Genomic DNA, 22,660 nt, shown 5'->3' on the forward strand with positions numbered 1-22,660 from the left:
TGAGGGCTCAATGCCTTGGCTTGCAAAATAACATCTGGAATATAATGAATATAGAATAATGAATACTTCCTAGTTTATGATGATATATATAACCTGAAGGGAAGCTTTGTGGCCTACCTCTTCATTACGGCTGCATCAGTGGGTAATCCACTCACACAACAGCAATACCCAACCATACTGAATCAATTAAGTGTTTCAAAGGTGACTAAATGTATCAAATTCACTTCTAATTCTCCTTCACCAGATAGGTAAACATTATATCACATTTCCAGGTGTTACAGTTGTACACCACTGGAGAGCAGAAGTCCATTCAGTTAGTAGCCCCACCTACTGGTAACACTCAAATGGGAACACTACGCGACTCTGAACTGGATTCAAAGAGATCTGAGGGAAAACGGAGGAAAATCTTCCAGGGGAGGCCTGTGCCCTGCTATGCACAATGTGGGAGGTAGCCCGTGCTGACCTTGGCAGGGGAGAAATACCTTATCTCCCCCACTCACAGTTTACATTCTCTCACAGAACTCTTAGCAGCACACCACTAACATTACGAATAGGCACACCATCTGAGAGCCAGTGTGTATGCATGTGGTGTGTGTGAGTCAAGGCCGGCGTTATAGGCGGGCCTTAGGGGGCCTGACCAGCCCTACCATACCTCCTTGCCAGTCTAAATAAAATATTGATAATTTATTTGACCGAGACGCACGCGGACAGAAAGATGCATCAATCTCAGTTAGAGAATCCAAGCGAGCGAAACAGCGCCCCTTTGTCTCCGTGTGTGTAGACCATGTATCGGATGCTGTCTGGACCAAAAGAGTATGGCATGTCATACTATTTCTGTCCAGAAAGCATCAGATACATGGACTACATATAGAGGGGCGCTGTTTTGCTCACTTGGATGCTTTCTCCAGTGATAGAGAGGAAGAGGTGAAGCAAGAGGGCTCACTCTCGCCAAAATCCAATGTAAGCCCAATGCATTTCTATTAGAATAATATGCAGACCTAAGCTTGTCGCCTGCCTTCCCGCCTTTGGGACAAAGACTCCCATTGTTAGGGAGGAGACATGAGCATCTCGTCATTATGTACAGATCTCTGGTTTCAGCCTTTGCGAAATGGAAAGGAAAGTTGGCGGGTGCACAGGGCACTGTTATGATGCTGGATTGCCCTAAAGTAAATTGATGTTTTGCCAAAATTATACAATTACTCCAGTCTCAACAGAATCATTTGAAATACGTCACCAGGGAGCTGACAGCCACAGAGGATCATTAGCCTCTTTAAAAAAAATAGCTGTGGTTCGTTTAAAATCACAAGTGTGTGTTTGGGAAGCCCGAGTTGCGGTTGTCAGTGAAAAGCGTCTACAATGTGTGAGAAAATAATGTGTCTTGAGTATATTTTTAAATGTTGCGTCAAGGGGAGAGGGTGTGGCGAAGATATGGTGTGTCTCTCTCCAGAATGCATGCATATCAATGTATCATTTCTGATTGTCTTAACTCACCATGTACACCACTCATTTTTTCTTTGCCTCACAAGTCAACAAAGCCAGTTTTTTTTACATCCATTTTGAATGATAGTTCCTTAGTATTTGAAAAATCGTTCCAACCCTCCCGGCCTCGACAATCACCAAGCCTCGGTCTGAAAGAGCAAAATATCATGATCTGATGATCCCATATATCCAGTGGAAACATCACAAAAACAGCTTTCTGTCCCGAGCTCACTGACGCAGGAAATTGAGGGCCCAGAATAGGCTAGTTGATACAATGTCGCAAGTTTGTTAGTGACAGGGTGGGACCCTGTGATTTAATACAATGTTTAGCTTCACTAGCGGCAGGGTAGCCTTGTGGTAGGAGCGTTGGGCTAGTATCCGAAAGGTTGCAAGTTCGAATCCCTGCGCTGACAAGGTACAAATCTGCCGTTCTGCCCCTGAACAAGGCAGTTAACCCACTGTTCCTAGGCCGTCATTGAAAATAAGAATTTGTTCTTAACTGACATGCCTAGTTAAATAAAGGTCAAATAAAAATAGCTCAAGTCAAGACAGAAAGGGAGGCAGACAGGCGGAGAAGAGAGGTGAATGTGATTGAAAGAACCAGAATTTATCAGGATATTTTCTACTGTTTTTATTTGTCGGCTTTAAGCACATGTATTTTACGTAGTTGATGATGGAAGTTATAGGCCTACTGCTGCATTGGCCCATAGTTCTATGCTCTCATTTCTTTAGCCACCAATGGATCACAGTGTATCAATGTGTCAGAAGCTAGTGAGCTCACCATAGTTGAATTTTAACTTTTAGATTTTTATCATTTTACTTCAGATTATTATGATTAACCACGTGACAATGATTTTGAGAAACGAAAACGTTATTATTGAAATGAAACATGTGCATATAAAAATAATCATAACTGGCATGCAGATCGGTAGAAATGGTAGGATAAATTGTAAGCTTCCCCAAGCTTGAAACTCACGAGCTGCCTATGGTCATTACTATTACACCCATTAAAAAATTGTGAATGCGCAACCGCGTGCTAATTATTAGAATCAGGTGCACTAGACTAGGGTTGGAGAAAAAACCTACAGGACCGTAGCTCTCCAGGAACACGGTTGGAGCCCTGGCCCCGTATCCACAAGGCAACTCAGAGTACAATTTCAACAATTCAATGGAGTTACAGTTCATATAAGGAAATCAGTCAATTGATATAAATTAATTAGGCCCTAATCTATGGATTTCACATGACCAGACAGGGACACAGCCATGAATGGCCCTGGGAGGGCATAGGCCCACCCACTGGGGAGCTAGGCCCAGACAGTCAGAATGAGTTTTTCCCCACAAAAGGGCTTAATTACAGACAGAAACACTCCTCAGTTTCATCAGCTGTCCGGGTGACTGGTCTCGGACGATGCCGCAGGTGAAGAAATCGGATGTGGAGATCCTGGGCTGCACGAACTGCAAAATTCTCTAAAACAATGTTGGAGGCGGCTTATGGTAGAGAAATTAACATTAAATTATCTGGCAACAGGTCTGGTGAACATTCCTGCAATCAGAATGCCAACTGCACACTCCCTGAAAAATTAAGGCATCTGTGGCATTGTGTTGGGTGACAAAACTGCACATTTTAGAGTTGCCTTTTATTGTCCCCAGCACAAGGTGCACCTGTGTAATGATCATGCTGTTAAAACAACTTATTGATATGCCACACCTGTCAGGTGGATGGATTATCTTGGCAAAGGAGAAATGCTCACTAACAGGGATGTTAACAAATGTGCACAACATTTTAGAGAAATAAATAATTTTTGGGCGTATGGAACATTTTTGGGATCTTTTATTTCAGCTCATGAAACATGGGACCAAGACTTTACATGTTGCGTTTATTTTTATGTTCGGTATAGATAAATGCAGTGGTTCCTGTGCCATATGCAATTGCTTTGGAGTAATTAAAATAATGTTTTGATATTTCTATATAATCAATCCATAAATAATATAGACCTACATGCAACAGTATCTTTTGTGCCTTTGACATTGTTTTCACAATGCCCATTTCACATGATATGCCTAAATACTTACAGCCACTAGGCTAATAAATACATTTAATTACCTACAATATGTTATTTCAAGTTATCCCTTCGAAGCGCAAAAAAAATGCCTAAATTGGGCAACTGAAGGCATCTAGGGCTCATGTTAACTTTGATTGTATTCGGTGAAAATGATAGACCTTTCAAACATTGTATGCAGCATTATCGACAAGTGACTTGATGCCTACTGGGCCAAAGAGATTTAGAGTTGTTAAACAGGAGTGACGAGGATGATATAATGGTAATATTGTCAAAACTCTGCTTTTAACAACCAGCAGAATTGGTTAAAAAAAATACGGTTATGTATGTCAACATATTAGGCGATAATTAAGAGAAGGCAAAGTGATCATGTCTGGCGAAAATTATATCAAACGTTTTACCATTGCAACATCTGATGTACAGTCACATTCACTGTGGTTGTCTGAAGCGTGTTATAGAGTTCACAGCTGCCGATGCCTCATTGCGATTGGTTATTCCCCATCATTTGCAACGTTAATGAGCATCACCACTATCTTTCCTTTGTGGTACCTCAAACTGTCGTGATTACCAGCTCAGATAAACTTTTATGAGTTGATTTTACTCCTGGCTCAGAGTTTGTCTGGGCAGTGTCTTAACATTCTAATAAAACCTACTCTGAGCTGGGAGTTTTTGTTGTTGTCTTAAAATAGGTTTTAACAGAATTCCTAGGACCTTTTTTGAGATGCTTTATGGATACGGGCCAAGGTCTATGGAGAAGTTGATGAGTGATTAACCAAAATGTCGGGGGGGCTTTCGGTTAATTAAACAACTAATTAACTGACGTCGGGTCAATTACTTGAAAAGCTCACAAAAAACGAAATGGTTAACGCAACGTTTCTCTAGAGAGAAATCAAATGATTCACAATACATTTTTTGTCAAGAACTATGTGGGATGCTGGGCTGATTGGAAGTTGTAGTTGTAGGCCAGGGTGGGTACACACAGACCATTTGAGTTATTTTCGACCTAAAATATATGAGACCTCATGAGAGAGGAAATGTACACAACGACGAGAGGGATAGAGACAGCTCGTGAGGTAATGCTACCCAATTAGTAGTTGTAGTAGTTGGCAATAAGCAGTCTTGAAAGTATGCCTCATCTACTTTGAAGAACTAGTAAAATAATTGTCAGCCAGCTAGCTACTAGCTTAGCTATATAGGATGACTTGTTCAATGGGGAGCACAGAAATAACATTACATGGTTGTCTGGCTGGCTGCTACTGCATGAGCAGGAGATGATAACTAAGGAATGGACAAATAATAAAGCCATCTAATAAAAACTAAGTAATATACACAATTGAAATATTTTCTTAAAGTAAACTAAGAAATGTGAATAAATGATGGTTAATATGTGATAAGCACAGTGGTAGAAAAAGTACTCAATTGTCATACTTGAGTTAAAGTAAAGATACCTTAATTGAAAGTTACTCAAGTAAATGTCACCCAGTAAAATACTACTTGAGTAAAAGTCTAAAAGTATTTGGTTCTAAATATACTTAAGTATCAAAAGTAAATGTAATTGCTAAGATATACTTAAGTATCAAAAGTAAAAGTATAAATCATTTCAAATTCCTTCTATTAAGCAAAGCAGACGGCACCATTTTCTTGTTTTTAAAATGTATGGATAGTCAGGGGCGCACTCCCACACTCAGACATCATTTACAAAAGATGCATGTGTTTAGTGAGTCCGCCAGATCAGAGACAGAAGGGATGACCATGTGCTGTATTGATAAGTGCGTGAAATGGTACTCGTTACATTCTGAATGTACGAGTACTTTTGGATGTCAGGTAAAATGTATGGAGTAAAAAGTACATTATTTTTTGCACTATTTTGGAGCAATTAGCCAAGACTACATTAGAACCGACAGATAAACACACATAAAACAGCTCTTACTAAACCGAGCAATGCTATTGTGCTCTTGCAAGAGCGGAAATAAATGACAATTAACAAATGGGCTCCCAAAGAAAAGAAAAATGTTGGCCTGTGTGTGTTTGTGTTTCTGTGTTGTGCTGCTTGCATCATTTAGATTTTAGGTGTGATTTTCCAAACATTACATTTAGCAGGAATGAAAGTCAAGCTGGTACTTACAGCAACTCTTAATCATTGAAAACATCTTACCCAAAAACGTGGCAATACCACGGGATACAGTACACTGATTAAACAAGGAATTACTGATATTGTTCAACATTCTCTCATATATAGTACATATAGCTATGTAAATTTAAATCTGATCGCGATGCCTCTGATTGAAGAGCGTTCTATGTGAATAAGCTATTCATTTCTGTAAGTCTAAATGTGTGTATATTTCTTTATGTCTTAACTTGTGAAAGTTTCTCTATGTCTAAACGTATATTTCTGTATGACCAAACGTAAGTAAGTGAGCCATATTTCATCCCTTCTGTGTGTCTACGTCAGTTTGACAGTTTGGAATCTGGACCTGTGTGCAACCTGAACACTGCTGGAGGTTGGTTGGGTATCACAGAACAGGACTGACAAGAGTTCTTCACGGCAAACAATGTCTGGGGAGGTCAAAGGGTAGCTGGCGAGTCAGAAACTGTCCTCCAGAGAGCAAACATACTTTAGTGTGCAAGACCAAGATATTGAACTGTTTCTGAACACCCAACACCACAATCCAGAGACTAGATTATAGCTACCTAGCCCCACTTGAAATGATATCAATAAACAAACAACCTGGTTCACAAACAGAAAGCTACAGTCTGAGCCATATCCTCTGAACTACATACAGTCTAGAAAGAGAGATACCAGTAAACATATTTTGATTGCTAAACAATGTTAAAACACAGTCAATCACAAAGTGAGGATCCACATAGGTGGGTTAACGTTTTTCATCATGAATCTTGTTCTGGAGGCAGCTCTGCAGTGGTTACTAGCTGGCACAGCCACGTTATAAAAGCAATTTTAAACCTAACCTTAACCCTAACCACATTGCTAACCCTAATGCCTAACCCTAAATTAAGACCAAAGATCTAATTTTTGTTTTCATACATTTTTACAATATAGCCAATTTTGACTTTGCAGCTGGCCCATCTAGCGGAAATCGCTCAGTTCTTCCTCAAGAACAAGACTCATCCCAATAAACGTCAACCTGCTCCACATAGTGGATAGCCTGTTAGGTTGTTCTTACCATGGCTGTGGCTCTGTGGGGAGATCTTGACAGTCTTTGGACCAACTGAATGAAAGTCCTGGATCTGTCCGTTAGCATTGACCTCCTTCTTCTTCTTTCCCTTGAACCAGCTGAAGGCCCGACCCAGGGAGCCCCCACGCTTCTTCCTACGGCCCCCTTTGGTTTGCCTCTCATGGGCAAACACCTCCGCCACGTCCTGGGGGATCAGGTCTCCCACAGACTCACGGCCAGACATCCCACCTCACACTGGACCTACTCCCTAAGAGAGAGAGAAGGAGAAAAGAAAGGGAGTCAATTATAGAAACAACCATATTTATGCAACAAAATCCTAGCTATTCCACTAATTTAAGGAAAACATTTGCATAAATACTTTTCCATTGTCCATTCCAATTGCTACATCAATAGTACACAAGCATTGTACCATTGGTTTAAATCGACTTCAACTCTTTTGATCATGCCCCTCTCTGTGTTAGGGTGTGGGGGAGCAGAGCCCAGACCACACAACCAGCCTACTCAGACCCATCCTGCCTGCTTCTCAGCCAAACTTCACTGCCTCTGCAAAGAATTGGCACTGCTCCCTTCATTCCTGAACATGTAGTCATAATGCACAGTGCCCCACCCGAAGCCACACACACATCCAGAAACACACATCCACACATATACACCAGCACAATACCAGAAAACTAACAGCATTGATCTACAACACTAGCTCACTTTTTTTCCCGCTGTCTCTTATGGTCTTTCTTTGGCTCCCTCTCAACACCCTGACACAATGAGCTCATCGCCCTCCCTCTCTTCCATCCCTCTTCCGCCCTGCCAAACTTATTTCCTCTAAGGCAGGTATCTCAATACAGCAAGATATGACTCCATCTAAGTTACAATACATGCAAAGCATATCAGCCAAGTGTCAGTTCTTCAGAGATAATATGTGTGTTTGAGACATGCAACCAACACATAAAAATCCCCAAATCACTGAGTCTTGGCAAGATGCCCCTCTACTGCCATCCATCCCTAATGCCAAAATGTCCAAGAGGAGCCTTTAGCCTCTGCAATCCCTCTCTAAGATGGGTCTCAAAATGATCATAAATGGGCTCTTCTCTAACAGAACTCCATTATCAAAAGATCCTTTTAAAGTATTGAAGGATTTAGGATGAGATGTAGTGTACTGTAACTAAGGCCCTGGTTTGGCTCTAAAACACTAGCTAAATGATTGCAGCAGATGCAGGCTGCCAGACACCCCTCATACTGGTCATAAATTAACCGTTAATCACTCCAATCTCCTAGAGGAATGTCAGCACTCAACCATTGGAATCTCCAAATGCTCTTAAATGGAGGAATATGGGGAACATCATCCCCACCCACCCAGACAGACAGACAGTGACCATCACTGAATTTACACCACAGTACTGCTTGGCTCTGCTATCCCAAGCAGAGCATTTCACAAGGAATGTCAAGAGAGACAAGCTCATATCACATGAATGTCTTAATAGGAAATGGGGGACTTTCCCATGGATGTTCAGTGAAATAATCAAAAGGATGGCTGGAGAAGAGCTTAGGAGTGTAAATGTGTCTAATTTGATTGATCCATTGATTGTGGCATATCAAGAAGTTTTTTTAACAGCATGATCTTTACACAGGTGCACCTTGTGCTGGGGACAATAAATGGCCACTCTAAAATGTGCAGTTTAGTCACACAACGCAATGCCACAGATGTCTCAAGTTGAGGGAGTGTGCAATTATCATGCTGACTGCAGGAATGTCCACCAGAGCTGTTGCCAGAGAACTGAATGTTAATTTCTCTACAATAAGCTGCCTCCAATGCAGTTTTAGAGAACTTGGCAGTAAATCCAACTGCCCTCACAACTGCAGACCACGTGTATGGCGTCGTGTGGGCGAGCGATTTGCTGATGTCAACATTGTGAACATTGCCCCATGGTGGCGGTATGGGCAGGCATAAGCTACGAGCAACGAACACAATTGCATTTTATCGATGGCAATTTGATTGCACAGAGATAGCGTGACACGATCCTGAGGCTCCATTGTCGTGCCATTCATCCGCCACGATCACCTCATGTTTCAGCATGATAATGCACGGCCAGATGTCGCAAGGATCTGTGCCAGTTCCCGCCAATATCCAGCAACTTCGCACAGCCATTGAAGATCAGTGGGACAACAGTCCACAATCAACAGCCTAATCAACTCTATGCAAAAGAGACGTGTCGCGCTACATGAGGCAAATGGTGGTTACACCAGATACCGACTGGTTTTCTGATCCACGCCCCTACTTCATTTATTTTTTTTTTAAATACAGTATTTGTGGCAAACAGCAGCATATCTGTATTCCCAGTCATGTGAAATCCATAGATTAGGGCCTAATGAACTTGTTTAAATTTACTGATTTCCTTATTCGGTGTAACTCAGTAAAGTACTTGAAATTGTTGCATGTTGCGTTTATTGTTGCATCTACTGGCACAAACAGCCAGTCACGTGTTTGTTTACAAAGAAGCACAATAAGCAAAACGGAAACTTCGTGAGGCGAGTCACACCTGCAGTGCAACTTAAGTGAGGTGATCAAGTTACACTTGTATGAAATTCACTACTACTGTTTGCCCGCTATATCTCTTATACAGTGGGGGGGGGAAGTATTTGATCCCCTGCTGATTTTGTACGTTTGCCCACTTACAAAGAAATGATCAGTCTATAATTTTAATGGTAGGTTTATTTGAACAGTGAGAGACAGAATAACAACAAAACAATCCAGAAAAACGCATGTCAAAAATGTTATAAATTGATTTGCATTTTAATGAGGGAAATAAGTATTTGACCCCTCTGCAAAACGTGACTTGATACTTGGTGGCAAAACCCTTGTTGGCAATCACAGAGGTCAGATGTTTCTTGTAGTTGGCCACCAGGTTTGCACACATCTCAGGAGGGATTTTGTCCCACTCCTCTTTGCAGATCTTCTCCAAGTCATTAAGGTTTCGAGGCTGACGTTTGGCTACTCGAACCTTCAGCTCCCTCCACAGATTTTCTATGGGATTAAGGTCTGGAGACTGGCTAGGCCACTCCAGGACCTTAATGTGCTTCTTCTTGAGCCACTCCTTTGTTGCCTGGGCCTTGTGTTTTGGGTCATTGTCATGCTGGAATATCCATCCACGACCCATTTTCAATGCCCTGGCTGAGGGAAGGAGGTTCTCACCCAAGATTTGACGGTACATGGCCCCGTCCATCGTCCTTTTGATGCGGTGAAGTTGTCCTGTCCCCTTAGCAGAAAAACACCCCCAAAGCATAATGTTTCCACCTCCATGTTTGACGGTGGAGATGGTGTTCTTGGGGTCATAGGCAGCATTCAGCAGGTCATAGGCAGCGAGTTGAGTTCATGCCAAAGAGCTCCATTTTGGTCTCATCTGACCACAACACTTTCACCAGTTGTCCTCTGAATCATTCAGATGTTCATTGGCAAACTTCAGACGGGCATGTATATGTATTCTTGAGAAGGGGGACCTTGCGGGCGCTGCAGGATTTCAGTCCTTCACGGCGTAGTGTGTTACTAATTGTTTTCTTGGTGACTATGGTCCCAGCTGCCTTGAGATCATTGACAAGATCCTCCCGTATAGTTCTGGGCTGATTCCTCACCGTTCTCATGATCATTGCAACTCCAGTGCATCTAGCACAATGCTGTAGCTGTGATTGATTTGCTCGTATTTGATGCATGGCCGTCCATAGATAAATAAATATTTACCTAAGCATACAACAGAGCACTTTGGTAATTTCCCAACTAAATTGTTCAGAATATGCCTAAGAGACCCTCTTTCTCACACACACTAATTAAGAATCAGGACAACAAAATTCTCACAAAGTTGCCCCTACCAAAATTACACAGTTGCTTCATTGGCACGGTAATTATAGGACTCCTAACCACACGTCTCAATGGTGGCTGGGTGTTGAAACACAAACAACACACACATAATAATACCAACAAAAAGAGGTTTAAGGACAAAAGTTCCTTGAGAATTCCTTGAAGGTATAAACATTGGGAGTATTTATTTAACTGCAGCCACACACACACCATTGGCTTCAGCTGTGGTTTTCCAGCCCAATGCTACTGAAGCAGGCCTGTGCTCTGACATGCCGTTTACATTTCCCTCACAATAGATGTGGTGCTTTTACGTCGACCAGGAGAATCATCTCCTGAACAGTACTAAACAGCAGCAAAATAACTAAATGTACGTACATACATACATACATATAGTGCCTTGCAAAAGTATTCACCCCCCCATGGCGTTTTTCCTATTTTGTTGCATAACAACCTGTAATTTAAATTGATTTTTATTTGGATTTCTTGTAATGGACATACACAAAAATAGTCCAAATTGGTGAAGTGAAAAAAATAACTTGTTTAAAAAAATTAACAAAAATAAAAAACAGAAAAGTGGTGCATGCATATGTATTCACCCCCTTTGCTGAAGCCCCTAAATAAGATCTGGTGCAACCAATTACCTTCAGAAGTCACATAATTAGTTAAATAAAGTCCACCTGTGTGCAATCTAAGTGTCACATGATCTGTCACATGATCCCCATATATATACACCTGTTCTGAAAGGCCCCAGAGTCTGCATCATCACTAAGCAAGGGGCACCACCAAGCAAGCGGCACTATGAAGACCAAGGAGCTCTCCAAACAGGTCAGGGACAAAGTTGTGGAGAAGTACAGATCAGGGTTGGGTTAAAAAAAATTATCAGAAACTTTGGACATCCCACGGAGCACCATTAAATCCATTATTAAAAAATGAAACTAATATTTCACCACAACAAACCTGCCAAGAGAGGGCCGCCCACCAAAACTCACAGACCAGGCAAGGAGGGATTTAATCAGAGAGGCAACAAAGAGACCAAAGATAACCCTGAAGAAGCTGCAAAGCTCCAGAGCGGAGATTGGAGTATCTTGTCCATAGGACCACTTTAAGCCATACACTCCACAGAGCTGGGCTTTACAGAAGAGTGTCCAGAAAAAAATAATCAAACATGATTGGCATTCGCCAAAAGGCTTGTGGGAGACTCCCCAAACATATGAAAGAAGGTACTCTGGTAAGATGAGACTAAAATGTAGCTTTTTGGCCATCAAGGAAAACACTATGTCTGACACAAACCCCTCTCATCACCCCGAGAACACCATCCCCAAAGTGATGCATGGTGGTGGCAGCATCATGCTGTGGGGATGTTTTTCCATCAGCAGGGACTGGGAAACTGGTCAGAATTGAGGGAATGATGGATGGCGCTAAATACAGGGAAGTTCTTGAGGGAAACCTGTTTCAGTCTTCCAGAGATTTGAGACTGGGACAGAGGTTCACCTTCCAGCAGGACAATGGCCCTAAGCATACTGCTAAAGCAACACTTGAGTGGTTTAAGGGGAAACATTTAAATGTCTTGGAATGGCCTAGTCAAAGCCCATACCTCAATCCAATTGAGAATCTGTGGTATGACTTAAAGATTGCTGTACACCAGCGGAACCCATCCAACTTGAAGGAGCTGGAGCAGTTTTGCCTTGAAGAATGGGCAAAAATCCCAGTGGCTAGATGTGCCAAGCTTATAGAGACATATCCCAAGAGACTTGCAGCTGTAATTGCTGCAAAAGGTGGCTCTACAAAGTATTGACTTTGGGGGGGTGAATAGTTATGCACGCTCAAGTTTTCAGTTTTTTTGGTCTTATTTCGTGTTTGTTTCACAGTAAAAAATATTTTGCATCTTCAAAGTGGTAGGCATGTTGTGTAAATCAAATGATACAAACCCCCCCCCCAAAAAAATCTATTTTAATTCCAGGTTGTAAGGTAACAAAATAGGAAAAAATGCCAAGGGGGTGAATACTTTCGCAAGCCACTGTACATACACTACCATTCAAAAGTTTGGGGCCACTTAGAAATGTCCTTGTTTTTGAAAGAAAAGCACATTCTGTCCATTAATATAACATCAAATTGATCCGAAATACAGTGTAGATATTGTTAATGTTGTAAATTACTATTGTAGCTGGAAACAGCTGATTTTTTTAGACTAGTTGAGTATCTGGAGCATCAGCATTTGTGCGTTCGATTACAGGCTCAAAACGGCCAGAAACAAAGAACTTTCTTCTGAAAGTCGTCAGTTTATTCTGGTTCTGAGAAAGGACCGCTATTCCATGCGAGAAATTGCTAAGAAACTGAAGATCTCGTACAACGCTGTATACTACTCCCTTAACAGAACAGAGCAAACTGGCTCTAACCAGAATAGAAAGAGGGGTGGGAAGCCACGCTGCACAACTGAGCAAGAGGACAAGTACATTAGAGTGTCTAGTTTGAGAAACAGACGCCTCACAAGTCCTCAACAGGCAGCTTCATTAAATAGTACCCGCAAAACACCAGTCTCAACGTCAACAGGGAAGAGGCGACTCTGGGATGCTGGCCTTCTAGGCAGAGTTGCAAATAAAAAGCCATATCTCAGACTGGCCAATAAAAATAAAAGATTAAAATAAAATATTAATATGACACTGGACAGAGGAACTCTGCCTAGAAGGCCAGCATCCTGGTGTCGCCTCTTCACTGTTGACATTAAGACTGGTGTTTTGCGGGTACTATTTAATGAAGCTGCCAAAGCATAAATTCCATGGGATATGTAGGTCTCCAGTTTTATATGAGTAAGCCTGGGGAGTTAAGACACTGGCACCTGCTTTGCCTGAAGTAAACATCAGACCCACACAGCACTTTGTACACTCCCCTATGTATTTATTTGGACAGTGACGCTAAAACTTTTAATTTGGTTCTATACTCCAGTATTGGATTTAAGATCAAATGCTTTATGAGGCGGCAGTACAGTGTCTCCTTTTGTATAAGGGTTTTTCATATCTCTTTTACCGTTTAGAAATTCAAGCACTTGATCTAGTCCCTTGTGCCCAATAGAAATGGAATGGTAAATAATGTATTGTGTAATTTTAAAGTTCATTTTATTTTAAATAAGAATAGATTATGTTTCTGAAAACGTCATTAATGTGGATGCTACCATTATTAAATATTTACTATGATTTAAATCGTGAATATTGAGTGAGAATTATAGAGGCATAAATATCATGTGTCTGCTGTGGCAGACACATCCAGACCATTGTAATGCAACAGCACAATCTGTATATTCATTTCATAGTATTGTGCAAGTGAGGATTGGAATAAGTTAACACTACAGGAGCTGTTGCAAAAGTGACTCAGGGTGAGGAAGCAAACCTGGCTGGTACATGCGCCCCTGAGGACAAGTCAAAGACAGGAGGGTGTGGCAGTGAAACAGACACCTTTGTTTAAAGAGTGAGTATAGCTTAGTTTAAACAAGAGCACATTCACATTTACCTCCAAGTCTGGACTCCAGGATTTAAAGTGGCAGAGCAGTGTTCAAGGTTCTAGTCAACATTCAGAGATCAGTGTGGGACATAGATCCCCCCTCAAACCCAATGGCTTCTTAGGGTACTATAATGTGGGCAATTCCATGATAAGGGAATTACACTTTTACTCATATTCTTTCACTTGAAAATGTATGCCAAACAAAAAACATTGATTTCAAAGTTTAACAAACCAAACTCTATGCACAAGGACTACTTTTAACAATGTTTTAACATTTTTTTAAACTAATTTAGTGGAAGAATTGTGCAGATGCAAACTTTGGTGACAGAATTACGGTAAAATCTCCCTCAGTGTTTTATGCGACCACGTTCTCCAAAAATTCTTAAAATATCTGCTCCGAATTCAAATAAAAAAGATGGGTTGTCAGCTATGACATGGCATCTTGAGATTAAAAAATATATATTTTGATTATTGAACTACCTTAAATTTAGTGGATTGACACCTGGTAACAGAATTACATCATGGGTCCCTGATCTCTGCGACACAGAAATGCATCATTATTCTCCTCATGTTTCACAAGTTTGGACATCACAGCACAGCTCAGTAGTTCAGTACAGTAGATATACTGTACTAGTTTATTGGACTACTGTGCTCAACTCACTGTACAGTACTGTATTCTACTCAATGTACTGTACTTGTGCTATGCAAACTTGTGAAACATGTCTATGATAGGTCCAGTCCAGTCTGTCTGTGGACGTTAACATCAAGGCCAGGGTGGACTGACCAAATTTTTACACATTTTCAACGTCAATGGAGGTCTGGTGTTAGTTGGTGCTCAGTGGGTGAGGATGTTGATTATAGTAAATGGAAAGAGGGGGCTCATGGGTAGGTGTCAGTAAGAGCTGGGAGAGGTGAAATTAATTAACTGGAGAGAGAGAGGGAGGAGTTGTCAAGACTCAGACTGTTTTAACACTGTTGGTTTGACCACCAGACAACAGAAAGACAAAGAAAATAGTTGTGAGCTGAACATAACAGTATGCCATGGAAGGGAGGACAGGAGCAAGTGACCCAACTGTGTTTGTGACCATTGTAGCTAATTCAGTTGCAGTAATTCCGTTACATGTTTGGGGTAATTCTATTACCAATTTGGTTACAGATTCACACGTTTTTTTTTTACTTCTGTGAACTTTCGTTATCCTCTCACCAGAGGAGGAGGGAGAGAAATTAGAAAATATCTTAAAGATGTGGGGTTTTGGTAACAAAATTACAAGGCAAGTTTTCTTAAACTTAAGGTAATTTTTTTGTTGTTGCCAAAACTAAATATAAGTGTTGATATTAGTTGGCAGGGGTCTTTACGTCAACATTGTGTATTTCTGATACCTTTTAAGACGTTTTCTAAAAGGAACCTTTTCCATCTGTTTATCCAGAAATCAAATTCTTTAGTTATGCCAAATCGCTTAGATGGAAAATGGTTGAAAAATGTATCTATGCCTTCATTTCCCAAAAATATAGACTCTCAGCTTTCATTTGACACCCGATATGCTGCTATGAGCTTCACATGTTGGTGCTCATGGGTCACGTTTGATGGAACTGCCCAATTACAGTTTTGAATAGAGTGAACGTTATGTGAAATAATGGCGCGTGCTGCTGTAATAACTGATTAAGTGTCAACATTTTACTAGTGTGAAATGTGGCATTACTGTACTGATCTTTCATAAATCAGGGTGTGCCTCTTATTCTGTGGGCATTATCAAATAAAGAAGAACAGAAACACTCAAGTGAAGGGCATTCTACAGTGAGGCAGGTGATAAAAACACATGCACGTTCTGAACCAGAGGCGCGGTGTACAGTTGAAGTCAGAAGTTTACATACACCATAGCCAAATACATTTATACTCAGTTTTTCACAATTCCTGACATTTAATCCAATTAAAAATTCCGTGTCTTAAGTCATTTAGGATCACCACTTTATTTTAAGAATGTTAAATGTCAATAATAGTTGAGAGAATGATTTATTTCAGCTTGTATCTCTTTCCTCACATTCCCAGTGGGTCAGAAGTTTACATACACTCAATTAGTATTTGGTAGCATTGCCTTTAAATTGTTTAACTTGGTCAAACATTTCAGGTAGCCTTCCACAAGCTTCCCACAATAAATTGGGTGAATTTTGGCCCATTCCTCCTGACAGAACTGGTGTAACGGAGTCAGGTTTGTAGGCCTCCTTGCTCGCACACGCTTTTTCAGTTCTGCTCACAAATTTTCTTTAGGATTGAGGTCTGGGCTTTGTGATGGCCACTCCAATACCTTGACTTTGTTGTCCTTAAGCCATTTTGCCACAACTTTGGAAGTATGCTTGGGGTCATTGTCCAGTTGGAAGACCCGTTTGTGACCAAGCCTTAACCTCCTGACTGATGCCTTGAGATGTTGCTTCAATTTACATTTACATTTTAGTCATTTAGCAGACGCTCTTATCCAGAGCGACTTACAGTAGTGAATGCATACATTTCATACATTTTTCTCCATACTGGTCCCCCGTGGGAATCGAACCCACAACCCTGGCGTTGCAAATACCATGCTCTACCAACTGAGCCACACGGGACCATATCTACATAATTTTCCTCCCTCATGATGCCATCTATTTTGTGAAGTGCACAAGTCCCTCCTGCAGCAAAGCACCCCCACAACATGATGCTGCAACCCCCGTGCTTCATGGTTGGGATGGTGTTCTTCGGCTTGCAAGCCTCCCCTTTTTTCCTCCAAACATAACGATGGTCATTATAGCCAAACAGTTCTATTTTTTTCATAAGACCAGAGGACATTTCTCCAAAAAGTACAATGTTTGTCCTCATGTGCAGTTGCAAACCGTAGTCTGGCTTTTTTATGGCGGTTTTGGAGCAGTGGCTTCTTCCTTGCTGAGCGGCATTTCAGGTTATGTCGATATAGGACTCGTTATACTGTGGATATAGATACTTTTGTACCTGTTTCCTCCAGCATCTTCACAAGGTCCTTTGCTGTTGTTCTGGGATTGATTTGCACTTTTCGCACCAAAGTACGTTCATCTCTAGGAGACAGAACATGTCTCCTTCCTGAGCGGTATGACGGCTACATGGTCCCATGGTGTTTATACTTGCGTACTATTGTTTGTACAGATGAACGTGGTACCTTCAGGTGTTTGGAAATTGCTCCCAAGGATGAACCAGACTTGTGGAGGTCTACAATTTTTTTTTCTGAGGTCTTGGCTGATTTATTTTGATTATCCCATGATGTCAAGCAAAGAGGCACTGAGTTTGAAGGTAGGCCTTGAAATACATCCATAGGTACACCTCCAATTGACTCAAATGATGTCAATTAGCCTATCAGAAGCTTCTGAAGCCATGACATCATTTTCTGGAACTTCCCAAGCTGTTTAAAGGCACAGTCAGCTTTGTGTATGTAAACTTCTGACCCACTGGAATTGTGATACAGTGAAATAATCTGTTTGTAAACAATTGTTGGAAAAAATACTTGTGTCTTGCACAAGTTTTAATGACTCCAACCTAAGTGTATGTAAACTTCCGACTTCAACTGTATGTACATGATGTATGTGAGTCACCACTAGGAGAAAACTGGAATAACCCAATGAAATCCATCTCCTAAAAAGGATTGTCACATTAATAAGCAATGATAAGACCAAAGGAATATGCCTATTTTCAATGTGATGATTTCACTCAGAAGTTTAAAAAAATTCTGAGCTGAAAACGCATAGAGGTCCATTGTAGGAGGCAAATGTCAGAACATTGTGCTAACAAATCATATTTTTTCCCAATGCATTTTTCAAAAACATTGTATGCACATGGCTCTGGACAGTTCCTGGTCTTCCCATGGACTTTTGTGAAATTAGTGGAAAAGAGGAAACATTAAAAAACATTTGACAAGACACAAATGGCCTTCAAACGAGACAGTGAGGTTGAACGCCAGTATTTCAAGATTATATAGATATACATTTTTCTTGAGAGGCAATACTTTACCTAAGTTTCTGTTTGCTATAATAAAGGATATGTGGATCAGGATATCGATAGAAATGCAACACAACAATACATGCCAATATTAAACATACATAAAGAGTTGGATATTACCCAACTGAAATGAGGTCAGTCGACAGTGAATCAGGGTCATTGTTGTTGTAAGGGTGAATATGTGGAGCCGTGGACAGATCTGTTCAAGTCTGAGTGCTGTTGGGCCACTGTAGCCATGCAGCAGCTTGTCTAAGAGTAGAGCCTGCATTCCTGAGAGATTGATAATTACTGAGGAACTCCTCTTTCCAAATATCCTTCACCCCCTCTTGTTCTCCTTTCTCTCCCCCCAACCTCCCTCTTTCTGCCTGACAGAGAACTTATACAGTAGCCTAGGAACCAGAGTCATAAAAACATAATGGCAAGGGCCATAAGAGAACACCATTGTAAGATAAAGTTTTAAACCTAATTATACACAGGCTAAGGTTACCGGTACCCCTCATTACTCTCTCATATTGTTCACATGTTTCAATAGTGAGAGACCCTTGAGTTTCTCAGACTGGGCTGTTGAATCTGCCCGTTTCTAGACCTCATATAAGTGTTGCCATGGGCCTAAGCCTGGACCTCTGTATCTATGGAGATGAAGACCCTGGTCTGAGGGAACAAAACCAGGGGAGGTGAAGTCTTTTGACAGTAGTGACTTAGTGACTGCTGGGATAAACACAGCTGTGGCTTAAAAAACATCCTCTCCTGCCACTGGCATCTCTGAAGTCTCTGTTCTCTCCAGTCAAAACAAGCCCTCTGTGCCCCAACCACAATAATACACACTCACTCACTCAGTCACAGACTGCCATACACTAAGCATTATGTAGGGTGAGAGGACTGGGGAATCTTATAGTAAGGACAAGATGGTTTAGGGTTAACAGACATGCAGACAGAGCAGACTAATCCAGCAGTGGACAGATGCAAATGTTCTCTATGTAAACTGTTCTGACATTTCAGAGTGCCTAAATAGGCTACTAAAAGAAGGCCTGTCCCGTTTGGCTACTACTACTGAAACACAGTCCGCCGACCTATACTTGCGCACCGTCAAGGAATGTTGGCCTGAGAACATGAGACACACGCTCACACACACATTAGCGTGGCTAACGTTTTGACTGATTGGATTTCCCATTAGTGCTGATCAATGGTTCAATGATTACAGATGAGTAAGTAAACCAATCCCACTGATTAAACATATTGTCTACCACTCTGTCTACACAAAGGACCTGAGTCACTGCTGATTTCACCACACTCACAGGACTGTCACCCATTCCAGACTGAGGCTAGAATGTCTACAGCCCATCATAATACTGAGATGTTATCTGTCCACAGTGCTGTGAACTAAGTTCTACTGACTAGCCCTCCGCCCCACTGGTCACTGTGGTCATTTTTCCCAGAGTTCTCCCAAACACTAACCACTGTCTAGACTGAGCTCTCCTTCCTCTCTTAAGATCCTCTTGCTCTGTCATGCTCTCATCCCTCTCTTCCTAGGGCCCTGAGTTTTTCTAGGTCAAGTCCCATGCTGGAAGAAAGGTCAGGGCCCTAGTTGTGCAGAGGAATCTCCTCCTGGATCTGTGGTTACATAAGGCACCTGGTATCTCCATGGGTACAAGCCCTGGCTTGGCAGGCGGCCGAGTGAGAAGGAAGAAACACCAGGACACACCCTTCCTAAACAAAAGTATATTGTCTCCACTCCAGTTCAGAAGTCATGGTGAAGTCATCAGGGGCAGAGGTTAGAGAGGCGTGTTCTGAAATGATCAGGACAATTCTGTCAAAATAAACTATAGGCCAATGTTTATTAGCAGACTGCACTGGTCATTATCAGGTTTTAGTTGTCCACAATTAAATTAATGAGACAAAACAAGCAACTGACATATCATGTGACAACATCTAACACGACTGAAATCTGGCCAATTTGTCTCCAAAAGGACTATCCATAGAAAGATGTCAATAAATTGGAGTCCTGTTTCATTTCACAATTGATCTGCAGTCAAAACAACTTTGTTTGCAGCTTTCAGTTCTAAGTCCATGGACAGGCAATGTACAGTATGTCTACAAACAGAAGAAGTCCCCTCTCGAGAACTGAGACTGTCAGGTTATCTCCAGTCAGGTTAATAAATAATCTTCACTCAAGATAAAGGAAATAGGAAATGCATGTATCAGACTGCCATGTGGCCATTGACTGGGAGAGATAGTGTTATGGTGAGGTAGGTTGGCGCTATGTCAGTGTCCATGAGTCCTGCTCAGATAACTAATGTCTTTCATTGTAAATATCTTTCGTAAAACATGTTTAAGGCTATATGTATTTGTACCTGTCTGTTTGACAGTTCCAATGCAATTCAACATTGGGTCTCCAGGCTATCCACCACCCTGACCCTGCACGCCAAGTTGGCTGTACTCGTACTGTACCACCGATTGCCAATCATGTAGCCTGTCAAATTAGGCCTACCTCACATAGTTCTAAAAGCTTGATCTTTATTTGCCTGGAAACCCTATGTTGAATTGCATTGAATTCTACAAAGGGGAGAAATAAGCATTTGAATCAGGAACATTTCCTCTCACGACCTCTACAAGCCAGAAAGTGTAATACAATTATATATTTAATGTACTTTACCGTTTGGTCATTTTTGGCGGTAGGAATGTGAGACAATATATCCACAGGAAAGTCTAATTACATCAACTTTTCGAAGCGCTGGTAGTGCATTCCGATTTCTATCAACTGAAGCATGCACACAACATAAAAATACATGCAGGATTTGCTGAGCTCGTGCTTACATGGTTCAGCACATGCTTCAGGTGATAGAAACACGACTACACTACCAGCCCTTTGAAAAGTTTATGTTATTATACTTTCCTGATGATATAGCCGATTGTGCGACATTCCTACCGCCAAAAGGACTAACCACAAGGCCAACCTGTAAAGTATGTTAAAATAGAATTGTTTTCAACATTCTGGCTTGTAGAGGTCGTGAGTGGAAACTTTCCTCATTTAAACGCTCATTTCTGCCCGGTGTAGAATTCAATGCAATTCAACGTTGGTTGTCCAAGCAAGATATTGATACGTCATTGAGATCTTATTTTCCTCATTGTTTAGTAGGAAAGTTAAACTTTAGGATGAAAGTTATGAAATATATTACACTTATCACTATTGCCGCGTTCATATACTAGTCGAAACTAGGAAATGTCCGACTTGCTGATTCGTTGCACGCGTATAACTAGGCTACAACCATGTAGAACACTTCAGAGTTTCCTAGTTCCAACAAGTATTTGAACGCGGCATATGTCAGAGTTCCTAAAAAAGTTATGACATTATGATGACACGTGAGTTCACGTTCCCCTCATCACACAACTGCCAAATTCAGCATACTACACATAACACACTGACTATAAAGTATTAGAAACGTGCCATACAGAAATGGCCTGCAGACGACGGCAAAAAAATAATTCATTCGGAATATGTTTACCTTTGGATTAAATACTTTTAAATTCCGATTTGATTGGTCAAATTCTGCCTCGTCTGCTTTACATTTGAAGCGTTTCCACTGCGTTCCTCTCCAAAGTGTTTCACAGTCCGAACTGAAACACCAGGTAAAGCCTTTCCGCTAAATGTGCCACAGGAGGAGACTACAGAGGTATTTTCTGCTGACCGAAACACTCCAAGAATTGTTTTCCACAAACTGGCTCAATCGGTTTTTCGCACGAACGCTTCAATCGTTTTCCATAAATTACACAATACGTGCGTCTGTGCTGTCCTATCTGTGGCTGCAGTGCGCGCACAGGTGAAAAAATGATAAGGATTATCTATGTTGTTGATGTCCGCGCGCTGTGACGGCCACCTGGTGGCGGGCAAAATATTCTTCGTAGCTGAACATTACAAATTATTATTGCGCACTTCTTCTGCTTCCTTGATATCATGGCGGCCCGCAAACAAACGTTAAGGTGCATGCCGCCACCTACTGTGCTGAAGTGTGCGAGCAATCATGGTCTGTCTAATTCTGTACTACTAAAAATATATATATATATACAAATGTATTATAATAAATCCCTACTGACCCCCCCCCCATAACAACAAAAAACTCCCAAGCCCATTAAACTATATCATGCTGAAACAATCCATCCTTAGGATTATTCAGCATATTGTTTCAGCATGTCTACAACCATTTCAACAGCAACATCTGTTACCCTCCATTAAATATTTTGCCATATCCACAATAACCTTCAACCTGGCATTTCTGCTTTCCACAATACAAGTCGTGTAGATAACCTTACTAGTGAAAGCTATGAAGTTAACTTTATTCACAATCAAAGTATCCTTTGACACAGCACATTCATGAGCGCAAGATTTCTGAACAGGTCTCAAAACCATACCAGGGCTAGCAGCAATACCAGCCCTGACATTAGGTCCACTTAATACAGGAGCAGCCATGGAAGCTCCATCATTATGTAAAGTTCATGGAAAATAAGAGCACCTCCTCCCAGCTGCCCACTGCACTGAGGCTAGGAAACACTGTCACCATCGATAAATCCATGATAATTGAGAATTTCAATAAGC

The 22,660-nt window shown here is 41.3% G+C and overlaps 1 protein-coding gene across 5 annotated transcripts in view; it reads right to left on the reverse strand.

Annotated features, from left to right (window-relative positions):
• LOC106580844 (uncharacterized protein KIAA1522 homolog) overlaps window positions 1–21,880 on the reverse strand; it is a 49,759-nt gene extending 27,879 nt beyond the window's left edge. For 2 of the 5 annotated variants that reach the window (XM_014162592.2, XM_014162365.2), the window contains exons 1-2: window positions 21,573–21,880; window positions 6,722–6,980 (exon numbers count right to left, since the gene is read on the reverse strand). In XM_014162592.2, coding sequence (XP_014018067.1) covers window positions 6,722–6,956 — 235 coding nt within the window. In that variant the 5' untranslated portion in view covers window positions 6,957–6,980; window positions 21,573–21,880. Of the gene's footprint in view, window positions 1–6,721; window positions 6,981–7,142; window positions 7,408–19,699; window positions 19,857–21,572 lie in introns of those variants that run through there. The other 3 variants (XM_045715220.1, XM_045715213.1, XM_014162514.2) reach the window with 3 other exon arrangements.
• Between the last annotated feature and the right edge of the window lie 780 nt (window positions 21,881–22,660).

This window comes from Salmo salar, chromosome ssa01, assembly GCF_905237065.1.
Source record: "Salmo salar chromosome ssa01, Ssal_v3.1, whole genome shotgun sequence".
NCBI lineage: Eukaryota > Metazoa > Chordata > Actinopteri > Salmoniformes > Salmonidae > Salmo > Salmo salar.